The sequence below is a fragment of the Trachypithecus francoisi genome, unplaced genomic scaffold (assembly GCF_009764315.1).
Source record: "Trachypithecus francoisi isolate TF-2019V2 unplaced genomic scaffold, Tfra_2.0 Lachesis_group12, whole genome shotgun sequence".
In the NCBI taxonomy this organism is placed as follows: Eukaryota; Metazoa; Chordata; class Mammalia; order Primates; family Cercopithecidae; genus Trachypithecus; species Trachypithecus francoisi.
Window position 1 is genome coordinate 16,017,481 of NW_022681457.1, and position 18,882 is coordinate 16,036,362.

The 18,882-nt window shown below is 50.6% G+C and overlaps 1 protein-coding gene across 10 annotated transcripts in view; it reads right to left on the reverse strand.

Moving 5' to 3' along the window:
- PLD3 (phospholipase D family member 3) overlaps window positions 1-18,882 on the reverse strand; it is a 31,380-nt gene that overhangs the window by 6,282 nt on the left and 6,216 nt on the right. Inside the window, exons 2-9 of one of the 10 annotated variants that reach the window (XM_033224984.1) lie at window positions 9,158-9,240; window positions 5,992-6,024; window positions 5,068-5,159; window positions 4,895-4,969; window positions 4,665-4,807; window positions 3,698-3,881; window positions 1,585-1,705; window positions 1,376-1,503 (exon numbers count right to left, since the gene is read on the reverse strand). In XM_033224984.1, coding sequence (XP_033080875.1) covers window positions 1,376-1,503; window positions 1,585-1,705; window positions 3,698-3,881; window positions 4,665-4,807; window positions 4,895-4,969; window positions 5,068-5,094 — 678 coding nt within the window. In that variant the 5' untranslated portion in view covers window positions 5,095-5,159; window positions 5,992-6,024; window positions 9,158-9,240. Of the gene's footprint in view, window positions 1-1,375; window positions 1,504-1,584; window positions 1,706-3,697; window positions 3,882-4,664; window positions 4,808-4,894; window positions 4,970-5,067; window positions 5,200-5,648; window positions 6,025-9,157; window positions 9,241-18,882 lie in introns of all 10 variants that reach the window. The other 9 variants (XM_033224978.1, XM_033224981.1, XM_033224980.1 and 6 more) reach the window with 9 other exon arrangements.

An 18,882-nucleotide genomic window follows, 5' to 3' on the forward strand; every position in this document is an offset into this window, starting at 1 on the left:
GGACACTCCCCAGTCTGGCCTCTGGCTATCCTCCTGTCCCTCAGTACCCCTCCACCCCAGCTCCAATAGCTAAAGTCCTAGCATGATTACCAACTTAAGTTTTGATGAAAATCAGTTATTCCAAAGCTCCAGGTTTCCTGAACATTTGCAATCTGCTGTTGCTTCTACCCTCCACTGAGCTAGCTTCTACTCATTCGTAGGTCTAGGCTGACACATGTCCTCCTTCAGGAAGCCTCCTGTGACTACCCAGCCTGTGTCAGGCATTCCTCCGGGCTCTCATAGTCCCTTGGGATTCCTTCCTCATTCTCTCTGGTGACAAATTGGTCTTCCCACTGGGCTGCGAGGACAGGTACCAGGGATGTCTCAGTCACAGCTGTATCTGCAGCATCTCCCTGCATAATTGCTGAGATTAAAGGTTAGGGGAGCTCTCTGTTGAGGAAATGAATTCATGAGTTAATGTGTGTCTTATCTTCACCTCATTCCCCAAGCTGTTTTCTGTTCCCTATCTTGGGCTAATTCCTCCCTATCCTTCAGGGATCAGATTAGTTATACCTCCTTTGGGAAACCCTCCAATACCCCAGGTTGGGGCCTCTGAGCTTCTACAACCCTCTGTTCCCTCCATCCTGGCCCTGACCCTCTGCCTGTGTCTCCCCAACCCTGGCCCTGACCCCTCTGGGCTGTCACTGTCAGGTGACAGGCCAGTCTGCATTGGACTGGGAGTTCCATGAGGTCCATGTGTTACCACCATGTTCCCAGCATTACCCGGGACAGGGCTGGACTTAAGAGCAGGCACACAGAGATGTACAATGAAGATCAAATGGGTGCACAGGTCCTGGAATGCCCTGTAGAGGGGCTGGTAGCTGCAACTGGGGATCAGAGGGAGCCCCAGGCTTCCAGGAGCAGGGAGAGGGCAGCAGAGGGCTCCATTTGGGGATTCTTCATTTTTTAACAGGGTCTCACTGTGTCACTCAGGCTGGAGTGCGGTGGCATGAATACAACCCACTGTAGCCTCAAACTCCTGGGCTCAAGTGATCCTCCCACCTCAGCCTCCCAAGTAGCTGGGACCACAGGTGTGTGCCACCACACCTGGCTAATTTTTTTTTTTGGTAGACATGGGGTCTCACTATGTTGCCCAGGCTGGTCTCCAACTCCTAGGCTCAAGCGATCCTCCCACCTTGGCCTCCCAAAGTGTTGGGATTACAGGTGTGAGCCACCGTGCATAACTTGAATTAGGGAGGCCTGGTAGGCAAGAAGGAAGCCATTGCAGAGAATGGGTGGAGACGACTCTGGATTGAGTGAGGGGTGCAGTCAGAGGCTGGGTGCCCTGTGGGGCAGGGATTGGCCTGGAAGGAAGGTAGACAGGGTGCAGGCAGACCTGGGTCAGTGAACGCCAGTCCATGTTGGCACTGCCCAGGTAGAAGTGGGTCTGGTCCACCACCCAGAACTTGGTATGCAGGACGCCATGGGTCAGCTTCTGCATGTCCACCATGCGGACCTGGGCACCTGTGACCAGCAGGGGCAGTGATCAGGGACCAGGCTGGGTACCCCCAGGCCCAGACCAGCCCCAGTTGGGCCCCAGCTCACCACTCTGCAGCAGGGCCTGCAGGTCCGTCTGTGGCTGGGGCCCATTGGGTTTGCTCACAGCGATGCGGACATTCACGCCCTTTGGTGCCAGGGTCTGCAGCTGTCGGAGGACCTCCTCACCCTGCAGGGAGGGGAGAGCTTCTGAGGGGCTGGACCAGCCAGCTCTCCAACCCCACAAGGTAATGCCCAGTGAAGTTATTTTGAGACATGATTAGAAGTAAACAGGTTTTACATTAGTCTGTATAAAGACTTTACAGATTAAAATATTAAAAGACTTCCTTATCTGTTTTAAACATCTTTATCTGCTTTAATAATTAGTTGCCCTGTAATCCCCCTCCAAGTCCTCCTGACCCCTCCTGCCCCCTCCTGCCCCTCCAGGGACTTTCTCAAAATTCAGCATCAAGGCAGGGCCTCCAGGCATCTCCCAGGATGGTGGGGGCGAGGCTCAGGCAGGGGGTCCCGGAAGGTATCGGGTGAGGCACGATGATGCCAACAACAGCAACGATCAAGGATGCCCTGGAACCTACTGTGTGCCAGGCCCTGTTCTAGACCCCTTCTCAGTGAACTCACTGAATCCTCACAACCTGGTGAGGCTGGTTTAATTATAATCCCCATGGAGAACTCAGTAGTGGAGTGGGATTTTGTTTTTGTTTGTTTGTTTGTTGAGACAGGTCTTGCTACGTTGCCCAGGCTGATCTTCAATTCCTGGGCTCAAGCATTCCTCCTGCCTCAGTCTCCCAAGTAGCTGGTACCTCAGGAGTGCACCACATCCAGCTATGGAGCAGGATTTGAACCCAGACCATCTGCCTCCTACATCTGTGTTTTAAACTACTTCAGAGGGAGCCAGTAGGGAGTGGGAGCTCATATGGTTTTTTTTTTAACATAAAAACATTTTTTTAGAGACAGGGTTTCACTATGTTGCCCAGGCTAGAGTGCAGTGGCACGATCATGGCTCACTGCAGCCTCCAATTCCTAGGCTCAAGCCATCCTCCTGCTTTAGCCTCCCAAGTAGCTGGGACCACAGGTGTGTACCACGATGCCTGACTTTGGTTTTTAACTTTTGTAATTATTATTATTACTTTTTCTTTTTTTTTTGAGACAGGGTCTTGCTGTGTTGCCTGGGCTGGAGCGTAGTGGCATGATCACAGCTCACTGCAGCCTCCAACTCCCGGGCTCGAGCCATCCGCCTTCCATCCCAAGTATATGAGACTGCAGGCACGCACAACACCCTGCTAATTTTTTTTTTTTTTTTTTTTTTTAGTAGAGACGGGGGTCTCCTTATGTTGCTCAGGCTAGTCTCAAATTCTTGGGCTCAAGTGATCCTCCTGTCTAGGCCTCCCAGAGTGCTGGGATTACAGATGTGAGTCACCACACTTGGCCATAATTATTTTTTTGCAGGCAGTTCTTAAGGAGCCTTGTAATTTTAGTTAAGTTTTAAGATAACTTCTCACAAAAAGAGGCAGTAGGGAGAAGAAAACAGAAGGAACAAATTCATGGTTTTTCAGTGGAAGAGGTTATCCATGTAGGCTGTTCCTTTTCAAATGGTGAAGCTTTTACGTTCTTAAGTTTGTCTGCAGACCATAGCAGGATATAGTAACAGGAGACAGAAAGGCTAACTCTGTGCCAGGCACTGGGCTAAAATTTGCTTGGATTAGTCCATTTCATCCTCACAAGAGCCCTAAGAAGCAGGTGCTATAAATTGACCCCATTTTACAGATAAACTGAAGCCGGAGAGAACAGGTGACCTGCCTGGGGCCACACAGTTGGAAGGTGGCCCCTGTCTTGATGCTGGGCTGTTAATTACTCCACTCTTCCATTTCTTTGTGTGACGGGGTCAGGGCAGCTTGTAGGTGAGTGACATCCGCCAGCCTAATAATCCCTTGTAACCAAACCCGCACCCTGACATTCAGAGGCCTACAGATGACCGTGACAAACGCCTCCGGTCCAGAGAACCATGTGAAGGCAGCTGCTTGCAAACACCTGTGTCCAATCCGCTGTGTGAGACACGCCCATCTGTCTCCTGGACTGCAGGAGAAACCCCTTCATCCCCCACAGTCCCCGCTGCCTCCCACCCCCTGCCCCTGCTGCTGGCCAGGGCCAAGGTTGCAGGTACCTGCTGGGCAGAGGGCTCCTGCGTGTGGGTGTCATTGTTGGTGAGGGTCCAGTAGAAGGAGGCGATGTCCAGGCTGCTGTGTGCACCGGCGAGCAGGCCCAGCCAGGCCTGGCTGGTGGAAGGGTTCCCCGTGGAGGCATTGGGGAAGTCCAGGCCCTCAGGAATGCTTTCCACCAGCACTGCTCTGGGGGGGTGGGGGATGCTATCAGCCATAGGGTGCTGGAGAGCAACGGCTGGGAGGTGAGTGCCCAGCTGTCCATCCATGGGTGTGTTGGACAGACTATATATTTTTTTTAGAGACAGAGTCTCGCCTTGTCCCCCAGGCTAGAAGTGCAGTGGCACGATCTTGGCTCACTGCAGCCTCGAACCCCTGGGCTCAAGCGATCCTCCCGCCTCAAACTCTTGAGTAGCTGGGACTACAGGTGTGCACCAGTACGCCTGGCTACTTTTTTTACTTTTAGTAGAGATGGAGCCTATGTTGCCCAGGCTGGTCTGGAACTCCTGGGCTCAAACAATCCTCCCGCCTCAGCCCCCCAAAGTGTCACAATTACGGGCGTGAGCCACCAAGCCCGGCTAAACTGTATTTGAGTTTTTATTTTCTCTTAAAATTTTTTTAAAAAAATGTGTGTATTTGAATGTGTGCCTGGACTCATGATCCTCTGAGTGTCTGTCTAGAGGTGTGGAAGGAAGGTCGTGTATTTAGATGTGTGTGTGTGTGTGTGTGTGTCCACAGATGTGGGTGGAAGATGCTGTGTCTGTTCACGGGCGGATAGAAGATGACGCTGTGGCTGCCATAGAAACTGTGTGTGTGGAGGAGGAGGGGGCGGGCGAGCACTTGGGAGCCTGCAACCTCCTCAGTTGTCGCAAGCGCTGGGTAGGGCTGAGTGCAGGCCCTGCTTAGTGTGTGCTTAAGTGTCCCTGGTCTGGCAGGCCCCTCCCCCCACCACCTGCAGCGCCCCCCACTTACTCGCAAGGGTCATAGCAGGGGGCTGGGCGCTGGTTGGGTCCAAAGAGATGCAAGTCGCCGTATTCCCATAGAAACAGCTGAGTCATCAGGGCTCCGAAGCCCACAACCGCCAGAATGAGGACCAGCAGGACCCAGCGGGCTTTCTGTGGGGAGGAGGAGGTAGTCAGCCAGCCCGAGGGGGCAGCCCAGCCTGTCCCTGAGGCAGGGCGAGGGTGGCGGAGGGCTCCTACCTTTTCCGCAGCCTTCCACGCCTCAATCTCATTCATGGGCAGCTCGTTGGCGGGCTCCTCTGCAGGCACCTTCAGCTGGGGATGGGGACAACAGCGGGGTGACAGGTGGCTCTTCAGAACCCCCACCCCCACTTCACCCAGCTCTACCCTGCTGAGTCCCCCAATCCACCTACCTCCTGGTACATCAGTTTAGGCTTCATCTTCCCTCAAGGCTGGGGGATACGCAGAGCCCAGGTGAGAAGGTGGGCGTGTCAGGGTCTCCAAACTGGCAGAACAAAAGTAGGCACTGTGTGGGGTGTTCTACGCTTTCGAGGGACAGACATCACAGAAGGGTGATTAGTCTTGGGGCTATTCATAATCATGGGGGCCACTGGCATACTGCCCACCACCCCAAAAAGAGGAAGCTGGTCACCGGTCAGCAGGATTTCGAAATCCCTCAAAATCCAACGGCTCTGCTGCCTGCTCATCACTCTGCAGTGCCCACCCTGCCCCCATCAGCACCCACGCAGCTCCCCTCTAGCAGCCCCCTTCTCCCTCCTCCAACCTCTAGACACTACCAGAAAGACAGCGCTGGATGAGGTCAGCGGAGCCTCAGGTCTTTGTGCCTGGCTTTTCTCAGCCCTGGGACTACACAGCGGGTATATTCTAGGTGGCTCCTCCGCCCTCACTCAGGTACCCCCACACCACACAGCTCAGCCGGGGATAATTGGGGCCTCCCTGCCACCCACCCCCCAGCCAGCCTCCCCCCACCTACCCCTGAGAGGCCTCGGTCTCGCTCTCAGGCGTCTGCTGCTACCTCCGCGGGGCCCCAGCTTCTGCCCGGACAGGCGGAACAGGGATGGGAGGAGGAGGGGGCGGGGCCTGTGGGAGCTCCGCCCACTGCAGCGGGGAGTCTGCGCAGTGCGCGCCTCAGTCCGGGCTCACTGCAGCGAGAAGGGGGGCTCGGCTGCCCAGACACGGCCGCTCCAAACTGGCCGGGTTGAGGGGTAGTACATGGCTGGTGGATGGGTTTTGCTACATTCCACCCTAGAGTTCCTGTGTGGGGCAGGGAGGCCACAGGCAGAGAACAAAAGGAACCTCACGTCTTGTCTACAAACCTTGTGAATTTGTGTACCATGGACATGCATTACCTAGTCAAAAATAAATACATAAATGAAATTAATAAAACGCTTATAACATGAAACGGAAAGATCAAGGTTGAATAATAGAATGAAGAAATGTAGCGATAAAGTCAACAGAAGACAGTTCACGGCATGAGATGGGAAGAAAGGGGGAGAGGAGATGGTGAATTTTCTGTTGGAGTCTACTTGGATTTCGGTATTTGATTTTTTAAAAAAAGCCAGCTGATATTTTGATAGGGATTTAAAAAAATTTTCCGATCCACCCCATCCCATATCTCCCAAGAGGGATTCAAGGCCCCGGCTGGACAAACACACTGGAGACCCCTTTCCTCTCTCATTCTTACCTCCTAATTGAGAGAGGGTGGCACCTCTCTCAATGAGACAGGGACACTCTCTTCCCTCAAGCTCCCCCAAACACATATGGCAGGAAGTCAAGAGATAACTGCAGAAAAGGAGTTTTACTGAGAAGCAACAGGGCAGAAGTGGTTGTCTTCAAGGGAGTGGGATTTTGGGGTAGGTCAAGATTGCTTTTTATGGTAAGCCTATTTTCTTTTCTTTCCTTTTTTTTTTTTTTTTAGTGTCAGCGTTCTGTTCCCTAGGCTGGAGTGCAGCAGCACCATCATAGCTCACTGCAGCCTCAACTTTCCAGGCTCAAGCAATCCTCCTGCCTCGTCCTCCCAAGTAGCTGGGACTACAGGCACGTGCCACCATGCCCAGCCAATTTTTTTTTTTGGAGACGGAGTCTCGTTCTGCCTCTCCCACGCTGGAGTGCAGTGGCGCGATCTCAGCTCACTGCAAGCTCCGTCTCCCGGGTTCATGCCATTCTCCTGCCTCAGCCCCCGCGAGTAGCTGGGACAACAGGCGCCCACCACCATGCCCGTCTAACTTTTTAAAATTTTTTTTAGTAGAGACGGGGTTTCACCGTGTTAGCCAGGATGGTCTCCATCTTCTGATCTCGTGATCTGCCCGTCTCGGCCTCCCAAAGTGCTGGGATTACAGGCATGCGCCACCGCGCCCGGCCGCAGCTAATTAAAATTTTTTTTTTTTTTTTTTGTAGAGACAGGGTCTTGCTTATTGCCCAGGCTGGACTCCTGGACTCAAGTGATCCTTCTACCTTGGCTTCCCAAAGTTCTGAGATTACAGGCATGAGCCACCACACCTGGCCCCTATTTTCTTTTTTCTGAGACAGAATTTCGCTCTTTCGCCCAGGCTGGAGTGCAGTGGCGCAATCTTGGCTCACTGCAACCTCCGCCTTCCGGTTTCAAGCGATTCTCCAACCTCAGCGTCCTGAGTAGCTGGAATTACAGGCGTCTGCCACCGCGACCAGCTAATTTTTGTATATCTAGTAGAGACAGGGTTTCACCATGTTGGCCAGGCTAGTCTGGAAATCCTGACCTCGTGATCCGCCTGCCTTGGCCTCCCAAAGTGCTGGGATTACAGGCATGAGCCACCGTGCCTGGCCTATTTTCTTTTTTAAAATTGTGAAACATAAGCTATTTTCAGAGAAGTATAGAAAATATCTCGGTGTAGGTTGAGAAATAATTATAAAGCATACACAGGTGTCGCCAGTTTCATCACCTTTTAAAAAATCAGGGGCGTGCATTACTCCTTTTTTGAAAAAGAAAACTCAAAGACAGCTAGGTTCTCCCCTTACTCCAAGATCCAACCTAGATTTGTAGGGATAACTTGCAAACTCCTCCGTACCAATGTCAGATCCCAGACTGGTGAGGGTAGAACATGCTAGATCCCCCCCTTTCCATGGCAGGAAGATAAACGGGGACGCCTAAAAAGGATCTAGCAGGTTAGGTGCGGCGGCTCACTCCTGTAATCCCAGCACTTTGGGAGGCCGAGGTGGGTGGATCACCTGAGGTGAGGAGTTCAAGACCAGCCTGGCCAACGTGGTGAAACCCTGTCGCTACCAAAAATACAAAAATTAGTTGGGCGTGGTGGCGGGTGCTTGTGATCTCAGCTACTCGGGACTGAGGCAGGAGAATTGCTTGAACCTGGGAGGCAGAGGTTGCAGTGAGCCAAGATCGCGCCACTGCACTCTAGCCTGGGTTACAACAGAGTGAGACACTGTCTCAAAAAAAAAATAAAAAATAAAAAATCTAGCAAGAAACAGCAACAGACTAAGGTTATTTGAAACTCCAGAGGTCACTAGGAGAAGCAGAAGATGTCAGTCTTAGAGGCGGTTGACCACAGCATTGTGGGTGGAGGAGGCAGGAGGGAGTGCAGGAAATGCTTGCCTTCAGTTTTCTTTGACGGCCTTGGTAAGAAATATTTTTATTGAAGAATATGGAGTTGTAACAGCAGGCAATGTGAAATTAGGGAAGCCAAGATGAATCAAAACAAAACCGAAGGCGAGGTGGGGCATGGAGATCTGAAGTAACAGGACTGGCAGCGTCAGGGCTGGAGAACTGGGATGGTCACTAATAAACCAAAAAATAGGGAGAAGGGCCTGGCACTGTGGCTCACACCTGTAATCTCAGCACTTTGGGAGGCTGAGGTGGGAGGACCGCTTGAGCCCAGGAGTTCCAGACTAGTCTCGGTAACATAGCAAGGCCCAGTCTCTACAACAAAATGAAAAGTAAAAACAAAAATGAAATAAAAATAGGAAGAAAACAGATGGACTTCGTTCAAATTGTCAGTGATATTTTGGCTTTCAAATTGTACACTGACTACAGGTCTGTAATGATTAATTTTAACTTTTGATATGTTTTAATTGTATTTTTTTCTTATTGTGTTAACTTGTGATTAAAAAGTAAACTAATATTGGAAGGCCAGGCACGGTGGTTTACACGTGTAATCCCAGCACTTTGGGAGGCCAAGGTGGGAGGACTGCTTGAGCCCAGGAGTTTGAGACCAGCCTGGGCAACACAGTGAGACCTAATCTCTACAACAAATGAAAAAAAATTAGCCTGGTATGGTGGTGTGGACGTGTAGTTCCAACTATTTGGAAGGCTGTGGCAGAAGAATTGCTTGACGCTGGGAGGTGGAGGCTGCAGTGAGCAGTGATTGCACCCCTGCACTCTAGCCTAGCTGACAGAGTAGGAGCCCGTCGTAAAAAACAAATAGAAACTAGTACTGGAGAAGCGATTTAGATTGGGTGAGAGACAATACAGTGAGTGCTAGAGCCGGATACCTGAGACTGAATCTGAGCTTCAGCAGTAGTGACTGTTTGACCCTGGAGAAGTGACAACGCCTCTGTGCTCTTGGTTTCTCCATCTGCAAAATGGGTATGGTAACAATAGCATTTGCTGTTCATTAATTTTACACACATTTACTGGTTGTCTTGTGTGCATCAGGTATTGTTTTAGGCACTGGGGATACAGCTGTGAACAAAATAGACATGAGGGAAAAACAGGCCAGGCGTGGTGGCTCACGCCTGTAATGCCAGCACTTTGGGAGGCCGATGTGGGCGGATCACCTGAGGTCTGGCATTAAGAGGCCAGCCTGGCCAACATGGCAAAATCCCATCTCTACTAAAAATACAAACATTAGCCAGGTGTGTAGGAGGGCGCCTGTAATCTCAGCTACTTGGGAGGCTGAGGTGGGCGAATTGCTCGAACCCGGGAGGTGGACGTTGCAGTGAGTTGGCACCACTGCACTCCAGCGTGGGTGACAGAGGAAACTCCATCTCAAAAAAAAAAAAAAAAAAAGAAGGAGGGGGGTATAATAAACAAAATAATAAATAAATAATATAATGTTAGAACGCAGTAAGTGCCATAGAGGATCAGGGAAGGGGGTGAGGGTGGAATCGTTTGTGATATTTAATAAGGAGGTCAGAAAAGGCCTCACTGAGAAGGGGATACCTGAAGAAAAACTTCAAGGAGAGGTGAGATGGACATCTGTGGGGAAAACGATCAGTACAAAGGCCCCGAGGGAGGAATGTGCCTGGTGTGGATGGAGAAGAGTGAGGATGTCAGTATGTCTGCAGTGGAGTGGGCTGGGGGTGAGGGAGAGGAAATGTCACAGAGGTGACAGGGCCAGATCCTGCAGGGCTGCCTGGACTGTGATAAGTAGGACAGGGTCACGTGTGGGTTCCCAGCAGGGAAGGACAATGTGATCTGCTTCAAATTTTTTTTAAGAGATGGGGATCTCCGCCAGGCGCGATGGCTCATGCCTGTAATCCCAGCACTTTGGGACGCCAAGGTGGGCGGATGACCTGAGGCTGGGAGTTCGAGACCAGCCTGACCAACATGGAGAAACCCTGTTTCTACTAAAAATACAAAATTAGCTGGGCGTGGTGGCAGCTACTATAATCCCAGCTACTTGGGAGGCTGAGGCAGGAGAATTGCTTGAATCCAGGAGGTGGAGGTTGTAGTGAGCCAAGATCGTGCCATTGCACTCCAGCCTGAGCAACAAGAACGAAACTCCATCTCAAAAATAAAAACAAAAAACAAACAGATGAGGGTCTTTCTATGCTGCCCAGGCTGGTCTTGAACTCCCGCCCTCAGGCGAACCTCCCGCCTTGGCCTCGCACAGTGCGAGGATTTCAGGCACGAGCCACTTCAATGGGTTTCAGTTGGATTTTGTAGTGGGTTGAATGGTGGCCTCAAAAAAGATATGTCCCACACAAGCACAATCCCCGGAACTTACGTGCATGTGACCTTATTTGGAAAAAGGATCTTTGCAATTGTAATCAGAAATAGGATCTTGAGATGAGATCATCCTGGACTATCTGGAGGGGCCCTAAATCCAGTCACAACTGTCCTCAGAGATAGAACAGGCAGAAGGCCATGTGAACAGGGAGGCTGAGATTAGAGTGATGTGGCCATAAATCCAGCAATGTGGCCGGGCACAGTGGCTCACGCCTGTAATCCTAGAACTTTGGGAGGCCGAGATGGGCGGATCACAAGGTCAGGAGATCGAGACCATCTTGGCTAACACGGTGAAACCCGGTCTCTACTAAAAATACAAAAAATTAGCCGGGCATGGTGGCAGGTGCCTGTAGTCCCAGTTACTTGGGAGGCTGAGGCAGGAGAATGGCGTGAACCCAGCAGGCGGAGCTTGCAGTGAGCGGAGATCGCGCCACTGCACTCTAACCTGGGCAACAGAGTGAGACTCCACCTCAACAACAACAACAACAACAAACCAGCAACACCTGGAGCCACTAGAAGCTGGGAGAGGTGAGGAATGGAATCTCCCCTCCAATTTCTGGAGGCGCATGTCCCTGCTACATCTTGAGTTTGGACTTCTGGCTCCAAAACTGAAAGAATGAGTTTGTTCTTTTTTTTTTTTTTTAAGATGGAGTCTTGCTCTGTTATTCAGGCTGGAGTGCAGTGGTGCAACCTCAAGTCATCCGTCTGTCTCGGCCTCCCAAAGTGCTGGGATTACAGGCAGGAGTCACTGCGCCTGGCCATACGTTCTGTTGTGTTAAGCCACCAACTTGGTGGCAATTTGTTACAGCAGCCCGAAGAAACACACACAGGTGTTACAGGATCCCCCGGCGGCTGTGTGTGGGGAACAGACTGGGGCAGGGCCGGGGAGCCCAGCGAGGAGGCTGCTGGGGGCATCCAGACAGGAGCCAAGGGTGGACAGGACCAGGGTGTGGGCAGCCAAGTGTCAAAGAAAGGGTGGGGTCTGGATGCATTTTGAAGGTGGAGGGGATGGCATTTCTAGGCTGGATGTGGGTTTGAGAGCAGTAAAAGAATCAGGGATGATTGAGTTTTGGCAAAGTGCAAGGATTAGAGGTGTCAACAGCTGATTGGGCAACATAGGGAGGCACAAGTTTGGGGAAAAGACCAGGAGTTTGGTTTTGAACATACAACATTTGAGATGTCTAAAATCTGACTGACTCCTCTGAACTAAAGGAGTTAACAGGCTGGGCAAGGTGGCTCACACCTGTAATCCCTGCACTCCAGGAGGCTAAGATGCAGGTTGGATTATGTGAGGCCAGGAGTTCAAGACCAGCCTGCACAATGGCAGGACTCACCTCTACAAAAAGTAAAGCTAAATTTTAAAAACGGAATTAACACATATATAATGCACACAGAAGAGCCACTGACATGCAGGAGGCTCTCAGCAAAGGTGACTGTCAAGGCTCCTAACAGCTCCCCATGCAAAGGCATCCCCTATCCCACCCCCAGAGACAAGACGGTTGCTTTTCACTATAGGTCTTTATACTTGCATTGAATTTTTTTATATGCACATATAACTTTTATGGAAACTAAACTATAAAGAGGCTCAGGCTCCTAGGTAGGGTGCCCCATCACCAGATCCTAGCCTCCAGAGGACTGTGGCCTTAGCTGGAGAAGGAAATCAGGCCCCTCAGCCCACTGCTCAGATCCTTATGGGAGCAGGGTGGGGTGAAACTGAAGGTGGGCACGGGCAGCTGGGTCCTGGGGTTCCTCCTCAGCCTGTCTCAATGCGTGTGTTCTCAGGACCCTAGAACCCCCATGGGGCTCCCAGCATGCCCTATCCAGGGTGGTACTTATGCTCTGCCTCCTCGCTGGTATGACATGAGATGAAATCAGATCTTGGCCAGACGCGGTGGCTCCCGCCTGTAATCCCAGCACTTTGGGACACTGAGGTGGGCAAATCACCTGAGGTCGGGATTTCGAGACCAGCCTGACCAACATGGTGAAACCCCGTCTCTACTAAAAATACAAAATTAGCCAGGCACGGTGGCGCGCACCTGTAGTCCCAGCTACTCAGGAGGCTGAGGCAGGAGAGTCGCTTGAACCTGGGAGGTGGAGGCTGCAGTGAGCCAAGATTGCGCCATTGCACTCCAGCCTGGGCAACAAGAGTGAAACTCTGTCTCAAAAAAAAAAAAGAAAAGAGATCAGGTCTCATCTGGGAGAGGGCACTGCCAGGAAGCGTGCCATCTCCCAGCCCACAGAATACCCCCGAGTCCCCTTGGCTTGTGGTCCTGCCCCCCCTTGGGGTATGACACCACAGCCCGCAAAAAGGAGGAAGTAAAACCCACTGGGTTACAGATCCCCGAACACCCCACCCCCAGGGGAGGCTGGCAGTGGGAGATTTGATTCCTCCTCTACAGCAGCCCTTTAAATTGGAGAGTTCATGGTTCAGATCCCACCTCTGCCACTTTCTTGCCAAGTGACGTTGAGCATAGGGCTTTACTTCTGAGCCCTGCTGGCCTCATCTATAAACCGGTATTAGCCATATTGGCAGGGCACGGTGGCTTATGCCTATAATCTCAGTACTTTGGGAGGCCAAGGCGGGAGGATGGCTTGAGCTCAAGAGTTCGAGACCAGTTGGGGCAACAAGGTGAGACCCCCATCTCTACAAAAGCTTAAAAAACTGGCTAGGCGGCTGGGCAGGGTGGCTCATGCCTGTAATTCCAGCATTTTGGGAAGCGAAGATGGGCAGATCACCTGAGGTCAGGAGTTCAAGACCAGCCTGGCTAATATGGTGAAACCTCGTCTCTACCAATACAAAATTTAGCCGGGCGTGGTGGCAGGCTACTCGGGAAGCTGAGGCAGGAGAATCGCTTGAACCTGGAAGGCAGAGGTTGCAGTGAGCCGAGATTGCGTAATTGTGCTCCAGTCTGGGCAACAAAAGCAAAATTCCGTCTCAAAAAAAAACAAAGACAAAAAACAAACAAAAAAATTATAATAATAATTGGCTAGGTGTGGTGGCCCATGCCTACGCCTATGGTCCCAGCCACTTGGGAGGCTGAGGTGGGAGGACTGCTTGCGTCCGGGAGTTCGAGGCTGCAGTGAGCCGTGATTGTGCCACTGCACTCCAGCCTGGGCGACAGAGCAAGACACTATCTCAAAACAACAAATAAAATGAGTATCATCTTATATGCACTGGAGGGTGGTGGCTGGGGGATCTCTGAATGGTTAAGGGGGTGGGTCTCAGAGTCCCACAGCTCAGACTTCAGATCTCAGCTCTGTGGAATTGGGAAAAGAGGTTCCCTTCTCTAAGCCACACTTTCATTCTCTGAACAATGTGGAGATTAATAATACCAACCTCACATTTGCTGGGAAGTCAATGAGGTCATCCATGGAAGGCAGGAAGCAGAGTAAGCCCTTGAAACATGCTGGTTGGTGAGATCTGTGTGCGCCCTCGTATCTTGTATACACTTCAGTCACACATAATCAATTTATATGTGTCCCTTGCTACATCCGTGTCTGATTTATTCCTGTAGCTCTAGGGCCCAGGCCATTGTAATTGCTCAAAAAATATTGAAAGCAGAAGAAATGGAGCAGCAGAATAGAAAAATTTGAGAGGAGATTATTTTAGATGTCTCTCTATACCTAGTGGCACTTTTATACAGAATGATAACCAGCTAGTATCAGTTCTAAGCCCAGAGCATACAGGGTGGGTGCAGACAATGGCATCTCAGCCTGAGATTAAGGCTGAGAGAGTGGGGAAAAAGTCAAGGCTGATTCAAGCCATCTGAGAATGCAGAGTGTGCTTCTGAAGCCTACATACAGGAAACATGGGGCAGATCACACCACAGGAGACATTTACAAATCCACAGGCTGGCCAGGAGCAGTAGCCCACATCTGTAATCCCAGCACTTTGGTAGGCCGAGGTGGGAAGATCGCTTGAGCCCAGCACTTTGAGACTAGCCTGGGCAACATAGCGAGACCCTGTCTCTAATTTTAAACATAACAAAATAAAAACAAATTCACGGGGCTTCCAAATGGTTTAAAACAGAAATGTTCTCATGTTTAATGGTGCTGATTTTCACTAGATGGTGTAGAGCTCTTTGGACTAAACCATCAGTTGTTTCTGGCCTCTTTGGACTGAACCATCAATTGTCTACAGAAAACAGAACAGAACACTGGTTTTGCAAACTGTTTTTTCATTTTCAGCAGTTAGATCCTTTATTTCAAAGGATCCTTTAAAATAAGTGCCCCTCCTAGGAAGAGAAGCCAGTCAGTCCGAAAAATAATTAAATAGGTCCAAAAAGCATCATGAATGATAAATACTTCTGAACTGGAACTAAAAAACCCTAAGCTGTCCCACTTGTGCTCAATATCCTTCTGTGGCTCCCCATTGTCTCCAGGACAAAGTACAAACTTCTTACCATGTCCTACAGAGCCCTACATGGACAGGCCCCTTTGGACCTTCCTCCATCATTACAGCTTCAGTTCCCTCATTCTCAACCCAAAGCTCTGTCTGGTTTCCTCCTTTCCCCTGAACTCCAGCTCTGGAGGTCCCATGGCCCCCTAGATACCTCCTTCAAGGTATCCCCAGACTCCCACACCTACTATGTCCCCAATTGTCCTTACCATCTTCCTCCCCCAGTTCCCCATTTCAAGGAGAGTTGTCGAACCCATCCTTCAGGTCTCAGCCTTGGTGCCTCCTCCTCCAGAAAGCTCTCCTTGACTGCCCCCAGCCCTGGGCCTTGTCCTGGACCCCAACTACTTGTCAACTTGGCCCTGTGAGGGTCTCTCCAAATCACCCTCCCTACTAGCTCTGACCTAGTCTCTCCCACCTGGGTCCCCAGTCCAGCCACCTCCCTTGGATCCCCCTCCACATGAATTTGACGTATCCCTCTCCTGCTCAAAAACACAGTCTCAGCTCCTCACTGTGGCTGCCAGGGCCTTGACTGATCTTCCCCGAATGACCTCTTTGGTCTACTCTCTCACTGTTCTTCCCACCCCAGCCATATTTATGATCTTTCAGTTCCTTGAACCAAAACCACACTTTCATCACCAGACCCTCCCACAGGTGCTTTTCCTGCCGAGCACACCTTGCTCATTTCTATCCACTCACGTACCATCTCCTCCAGGAAGCCCTCTGGGCTCACACAGTCCCCTGGGCTTCCCTTTCCCAGACCTGATCCCTCTACCTATGCCTCCTAGGGAGAGAAGACGATCAGTCTGAAAAACAGTTAAATAGGTCCAAAAAAGTATCATGAATGGTGAATACTTCTAAACTGGAACTACAAAAACATAAGCTGTCCCACTCCTGCTCAAAATTAGTGCTGTGATTAGCTGGCAGTGCTTGCTGCTGGCAATGCCTAGTGATGGGTTCGTCTCTCCTATTTGACTGGGAGCCCTATGATGGCAGGACTAGGCTGTCTAACTCACTGCCATATCCCCAGTGCCATGGAACATAGGAAAGTGCATACCAGGTGCTCAGTGGCCAGTTAATCTATTAATTAAACTAATATTTAATCAGTAATGACTTGCTGACAAGCCCTGCTCCAGAAACTGAGATTACAGAAAAAAAAAAAAAAAAAAAAAGGAGCCGGTACGGTGGCTCACACCTGTAATCCAAGCACTGTGGGAGGCTGAGGCGGGTGGATCACCTGAGGTCGGCAGTTCGAGACCAGCCTCACCAACATGGGGAAACCCTGTCTCTACTGAAAATACAAAATTAGCCGGGCGTGGTGGTACATGTCTGTAATCCCAGCTATTTGGGAGGCTGAAGCAGGAGAACTGCTTGAACCTGGGAGGCAGAGGTTGCGGTGAGCTGAGATTGCGCAACTGCACTCCAGCCTGGGCAACAAGAGCAAAACTCTGTCTCAAAAAAAAAAAAAGGAAAAAAATTCTTCCTAAAGATGTAATTCTTAAGGGAGTGAGAATAAATGAGTGAAATACATGGAATGTGCCTTGGAAAAAAATAGAGCAGGGGAGGGAGACAGTGGCATCACAACTTCCAAAGGCTTATGTCCCAGCTCAAAAATAATAATAGGGCCGGGCGTGGTGGCTCATGCCTGTAATCCCAGCACTTTGGGAGGTGGGTAGATCACTTGAGGTAAAGAGTTCGAGACCATCCTGGCTAACACAGTGAAACCCTGTCTCTACTAAAACTACAAAAATTAGCAGGGTGTGGTGGTACGCACCTATAGTCCTGCCACTTGGGAGGTTGAGGCATGAGAATTGCTTGAACCTGGGAGGCGGAGGTTGTAGTGAGCTGAGATCACGCCACTGCATTGTAGCCTGAGTGACAGAGTGAGACTCAGTCTCAAAACAACAACACAAAACCAAAAATAACATAGCCAGGAGTGGTGGCTCACGCTTGTAATCCCAGCACTCTGGGAGGCCGAGGCAGGCGGATCACCAGAGGTCAGGAGCTGGAGACCAACCTGGCCAATGTACTGAAACTGCGTCTCTGTTAAAAATAGAAAAATTAGCCAGGCGTGGTGGTGCACACCTGTAATTCCAGGTACTTGGAAGGCTGAGGCAGGAGAACTGCTTGAACCCGGGAAGCAGAGGTTGCAGTGAACTGAGTTCGCACCACTGCATGCCAGCCTGGGTGACAGCGAGACAGTGTCTCAATGAAAAATAAAAAAATAATAATAACATGGCTGGGCACAGTTGCTCACTCCCACCTGTAATTCCAGCACTTTAGGAGGCCAAAGCAGGAGGATCACTTGAGCCCAGGAGTTTGGGACTTGGGCAGCCTGGGCAACAAATTGACATCTTGTCTCTACAAAAAAATAAAAAGGCTAGGCCTGGTGCAGTGGCTCACGCCTGTAATCCCAGCACTTTGGGAGTCCAAGGCGGTTGGATCACAAGGTCAGGAGTTCGAGACCAACCTGACCAACATGGTGAAATCTCGTCTCTACTAAAAATACAAATTAGCCGGGCCTGGTGGTGCACACCTGTAATTGCAGCTACTCAGGAGGCTGAGGCAGGAAAATCGCTTGAACCCAGGAGGTGGAAGTTGCAGTGAGCCGAGATCATGCCACTGCACTCCAGCCTGGGCGAAAGAACGAGACTCTGTCTCTAAATAAATAAATAAATAATAAATAAAAAGGCTAAAAAATTAGCTGGGGATGGTGGTACATGCCTGTAGCCCTAGCTACATGGGAGGCTGTAGCAGGAGGATGTCTTGAGCCTGGGAGTTTGGGTATGCAGTGAGCCATGACTGCGCACTGCACTCCGGCCTCAGTGAGAGAGCAAGACCCTGTCGCAAAAAGATAAAGAAAGAAAGAAAAATAACAACATGGTAGGGCTGGGCACAGTGGCTCACACCCGTAATCCCAGCACTTTGGGAGGCCGAGGCGGACAAATCATGAGGTCAGGAGATCGAGACCATCCTGGCTAACACGGTGAAACCCCATCTCTACTAAGAATACAAACAATCAGCTGGGCATGGTGGTGGGCACCTGCAGTCCCAGCTACTCAGGAGGCTGAGGCATGAGAACGGCATGAACCTGGGAGGCGGAGCGTGCAGTGAGCCAAGATCGCGCCACTGCACTCCAGCCTGGGTGACACAGTGAGACTCCATCTCAAAAAAAGAAAAGAAAAGACAACAAAAGAAAAAAAAAGAGAAAGAAAAATAGTAACATGGTAAGTTTAGGGCAAAGCAGTGTTACCATCTGTTTTTCAGATGAGGTGGCAGCGCTCAGGGAAATTACCTGCTTAGGTTGCACAGCATTGGTTTGTCAGTTGGAAGTTTGTTTGTTTTTTGAGACGGAGTCTCATTCTGTTGTCCAGAGTGGAGTGCAGTGGCAGGCTCTTGGCTCAAAGCAACCTCCATCTCCCAGGTTCAAGTGATTCTCCTGTCTCAACTTCCCGCGTAGGTGGGATTACAGGTGGCCACCATGCCTGGATAATTTTTGTATTTTTAGTAAAGACAGTGTTTCACCATATTGGCCAGGCTGGTCTCGAACTCCTGACCTCAAGTTATCTGCCCACCTCAGCCTCCCAAAGTGCTGGGATTATAGCCATCAGCCAGGAATTTGAACCCAGAGCTCAGTTGTATTCCAGGGCAGTACACTGTTGAACTAATTCATGAACAAACAATGCAAAATCTCCCTTCATCACATCACGTGAGGGACCCTGAGGGAGGCGCGAGCCTATAAAAGTGCAGGGTGTGGAGTGAGACAGTGGGGCTTCTTGCATTTATTTTTGATTTTTTTTTTTTGAGACAGGGTCTCCTTGCTCTGTTGTCCAGGCTGGAATGCAGTGGTGGGATCACATCTCACTGCAG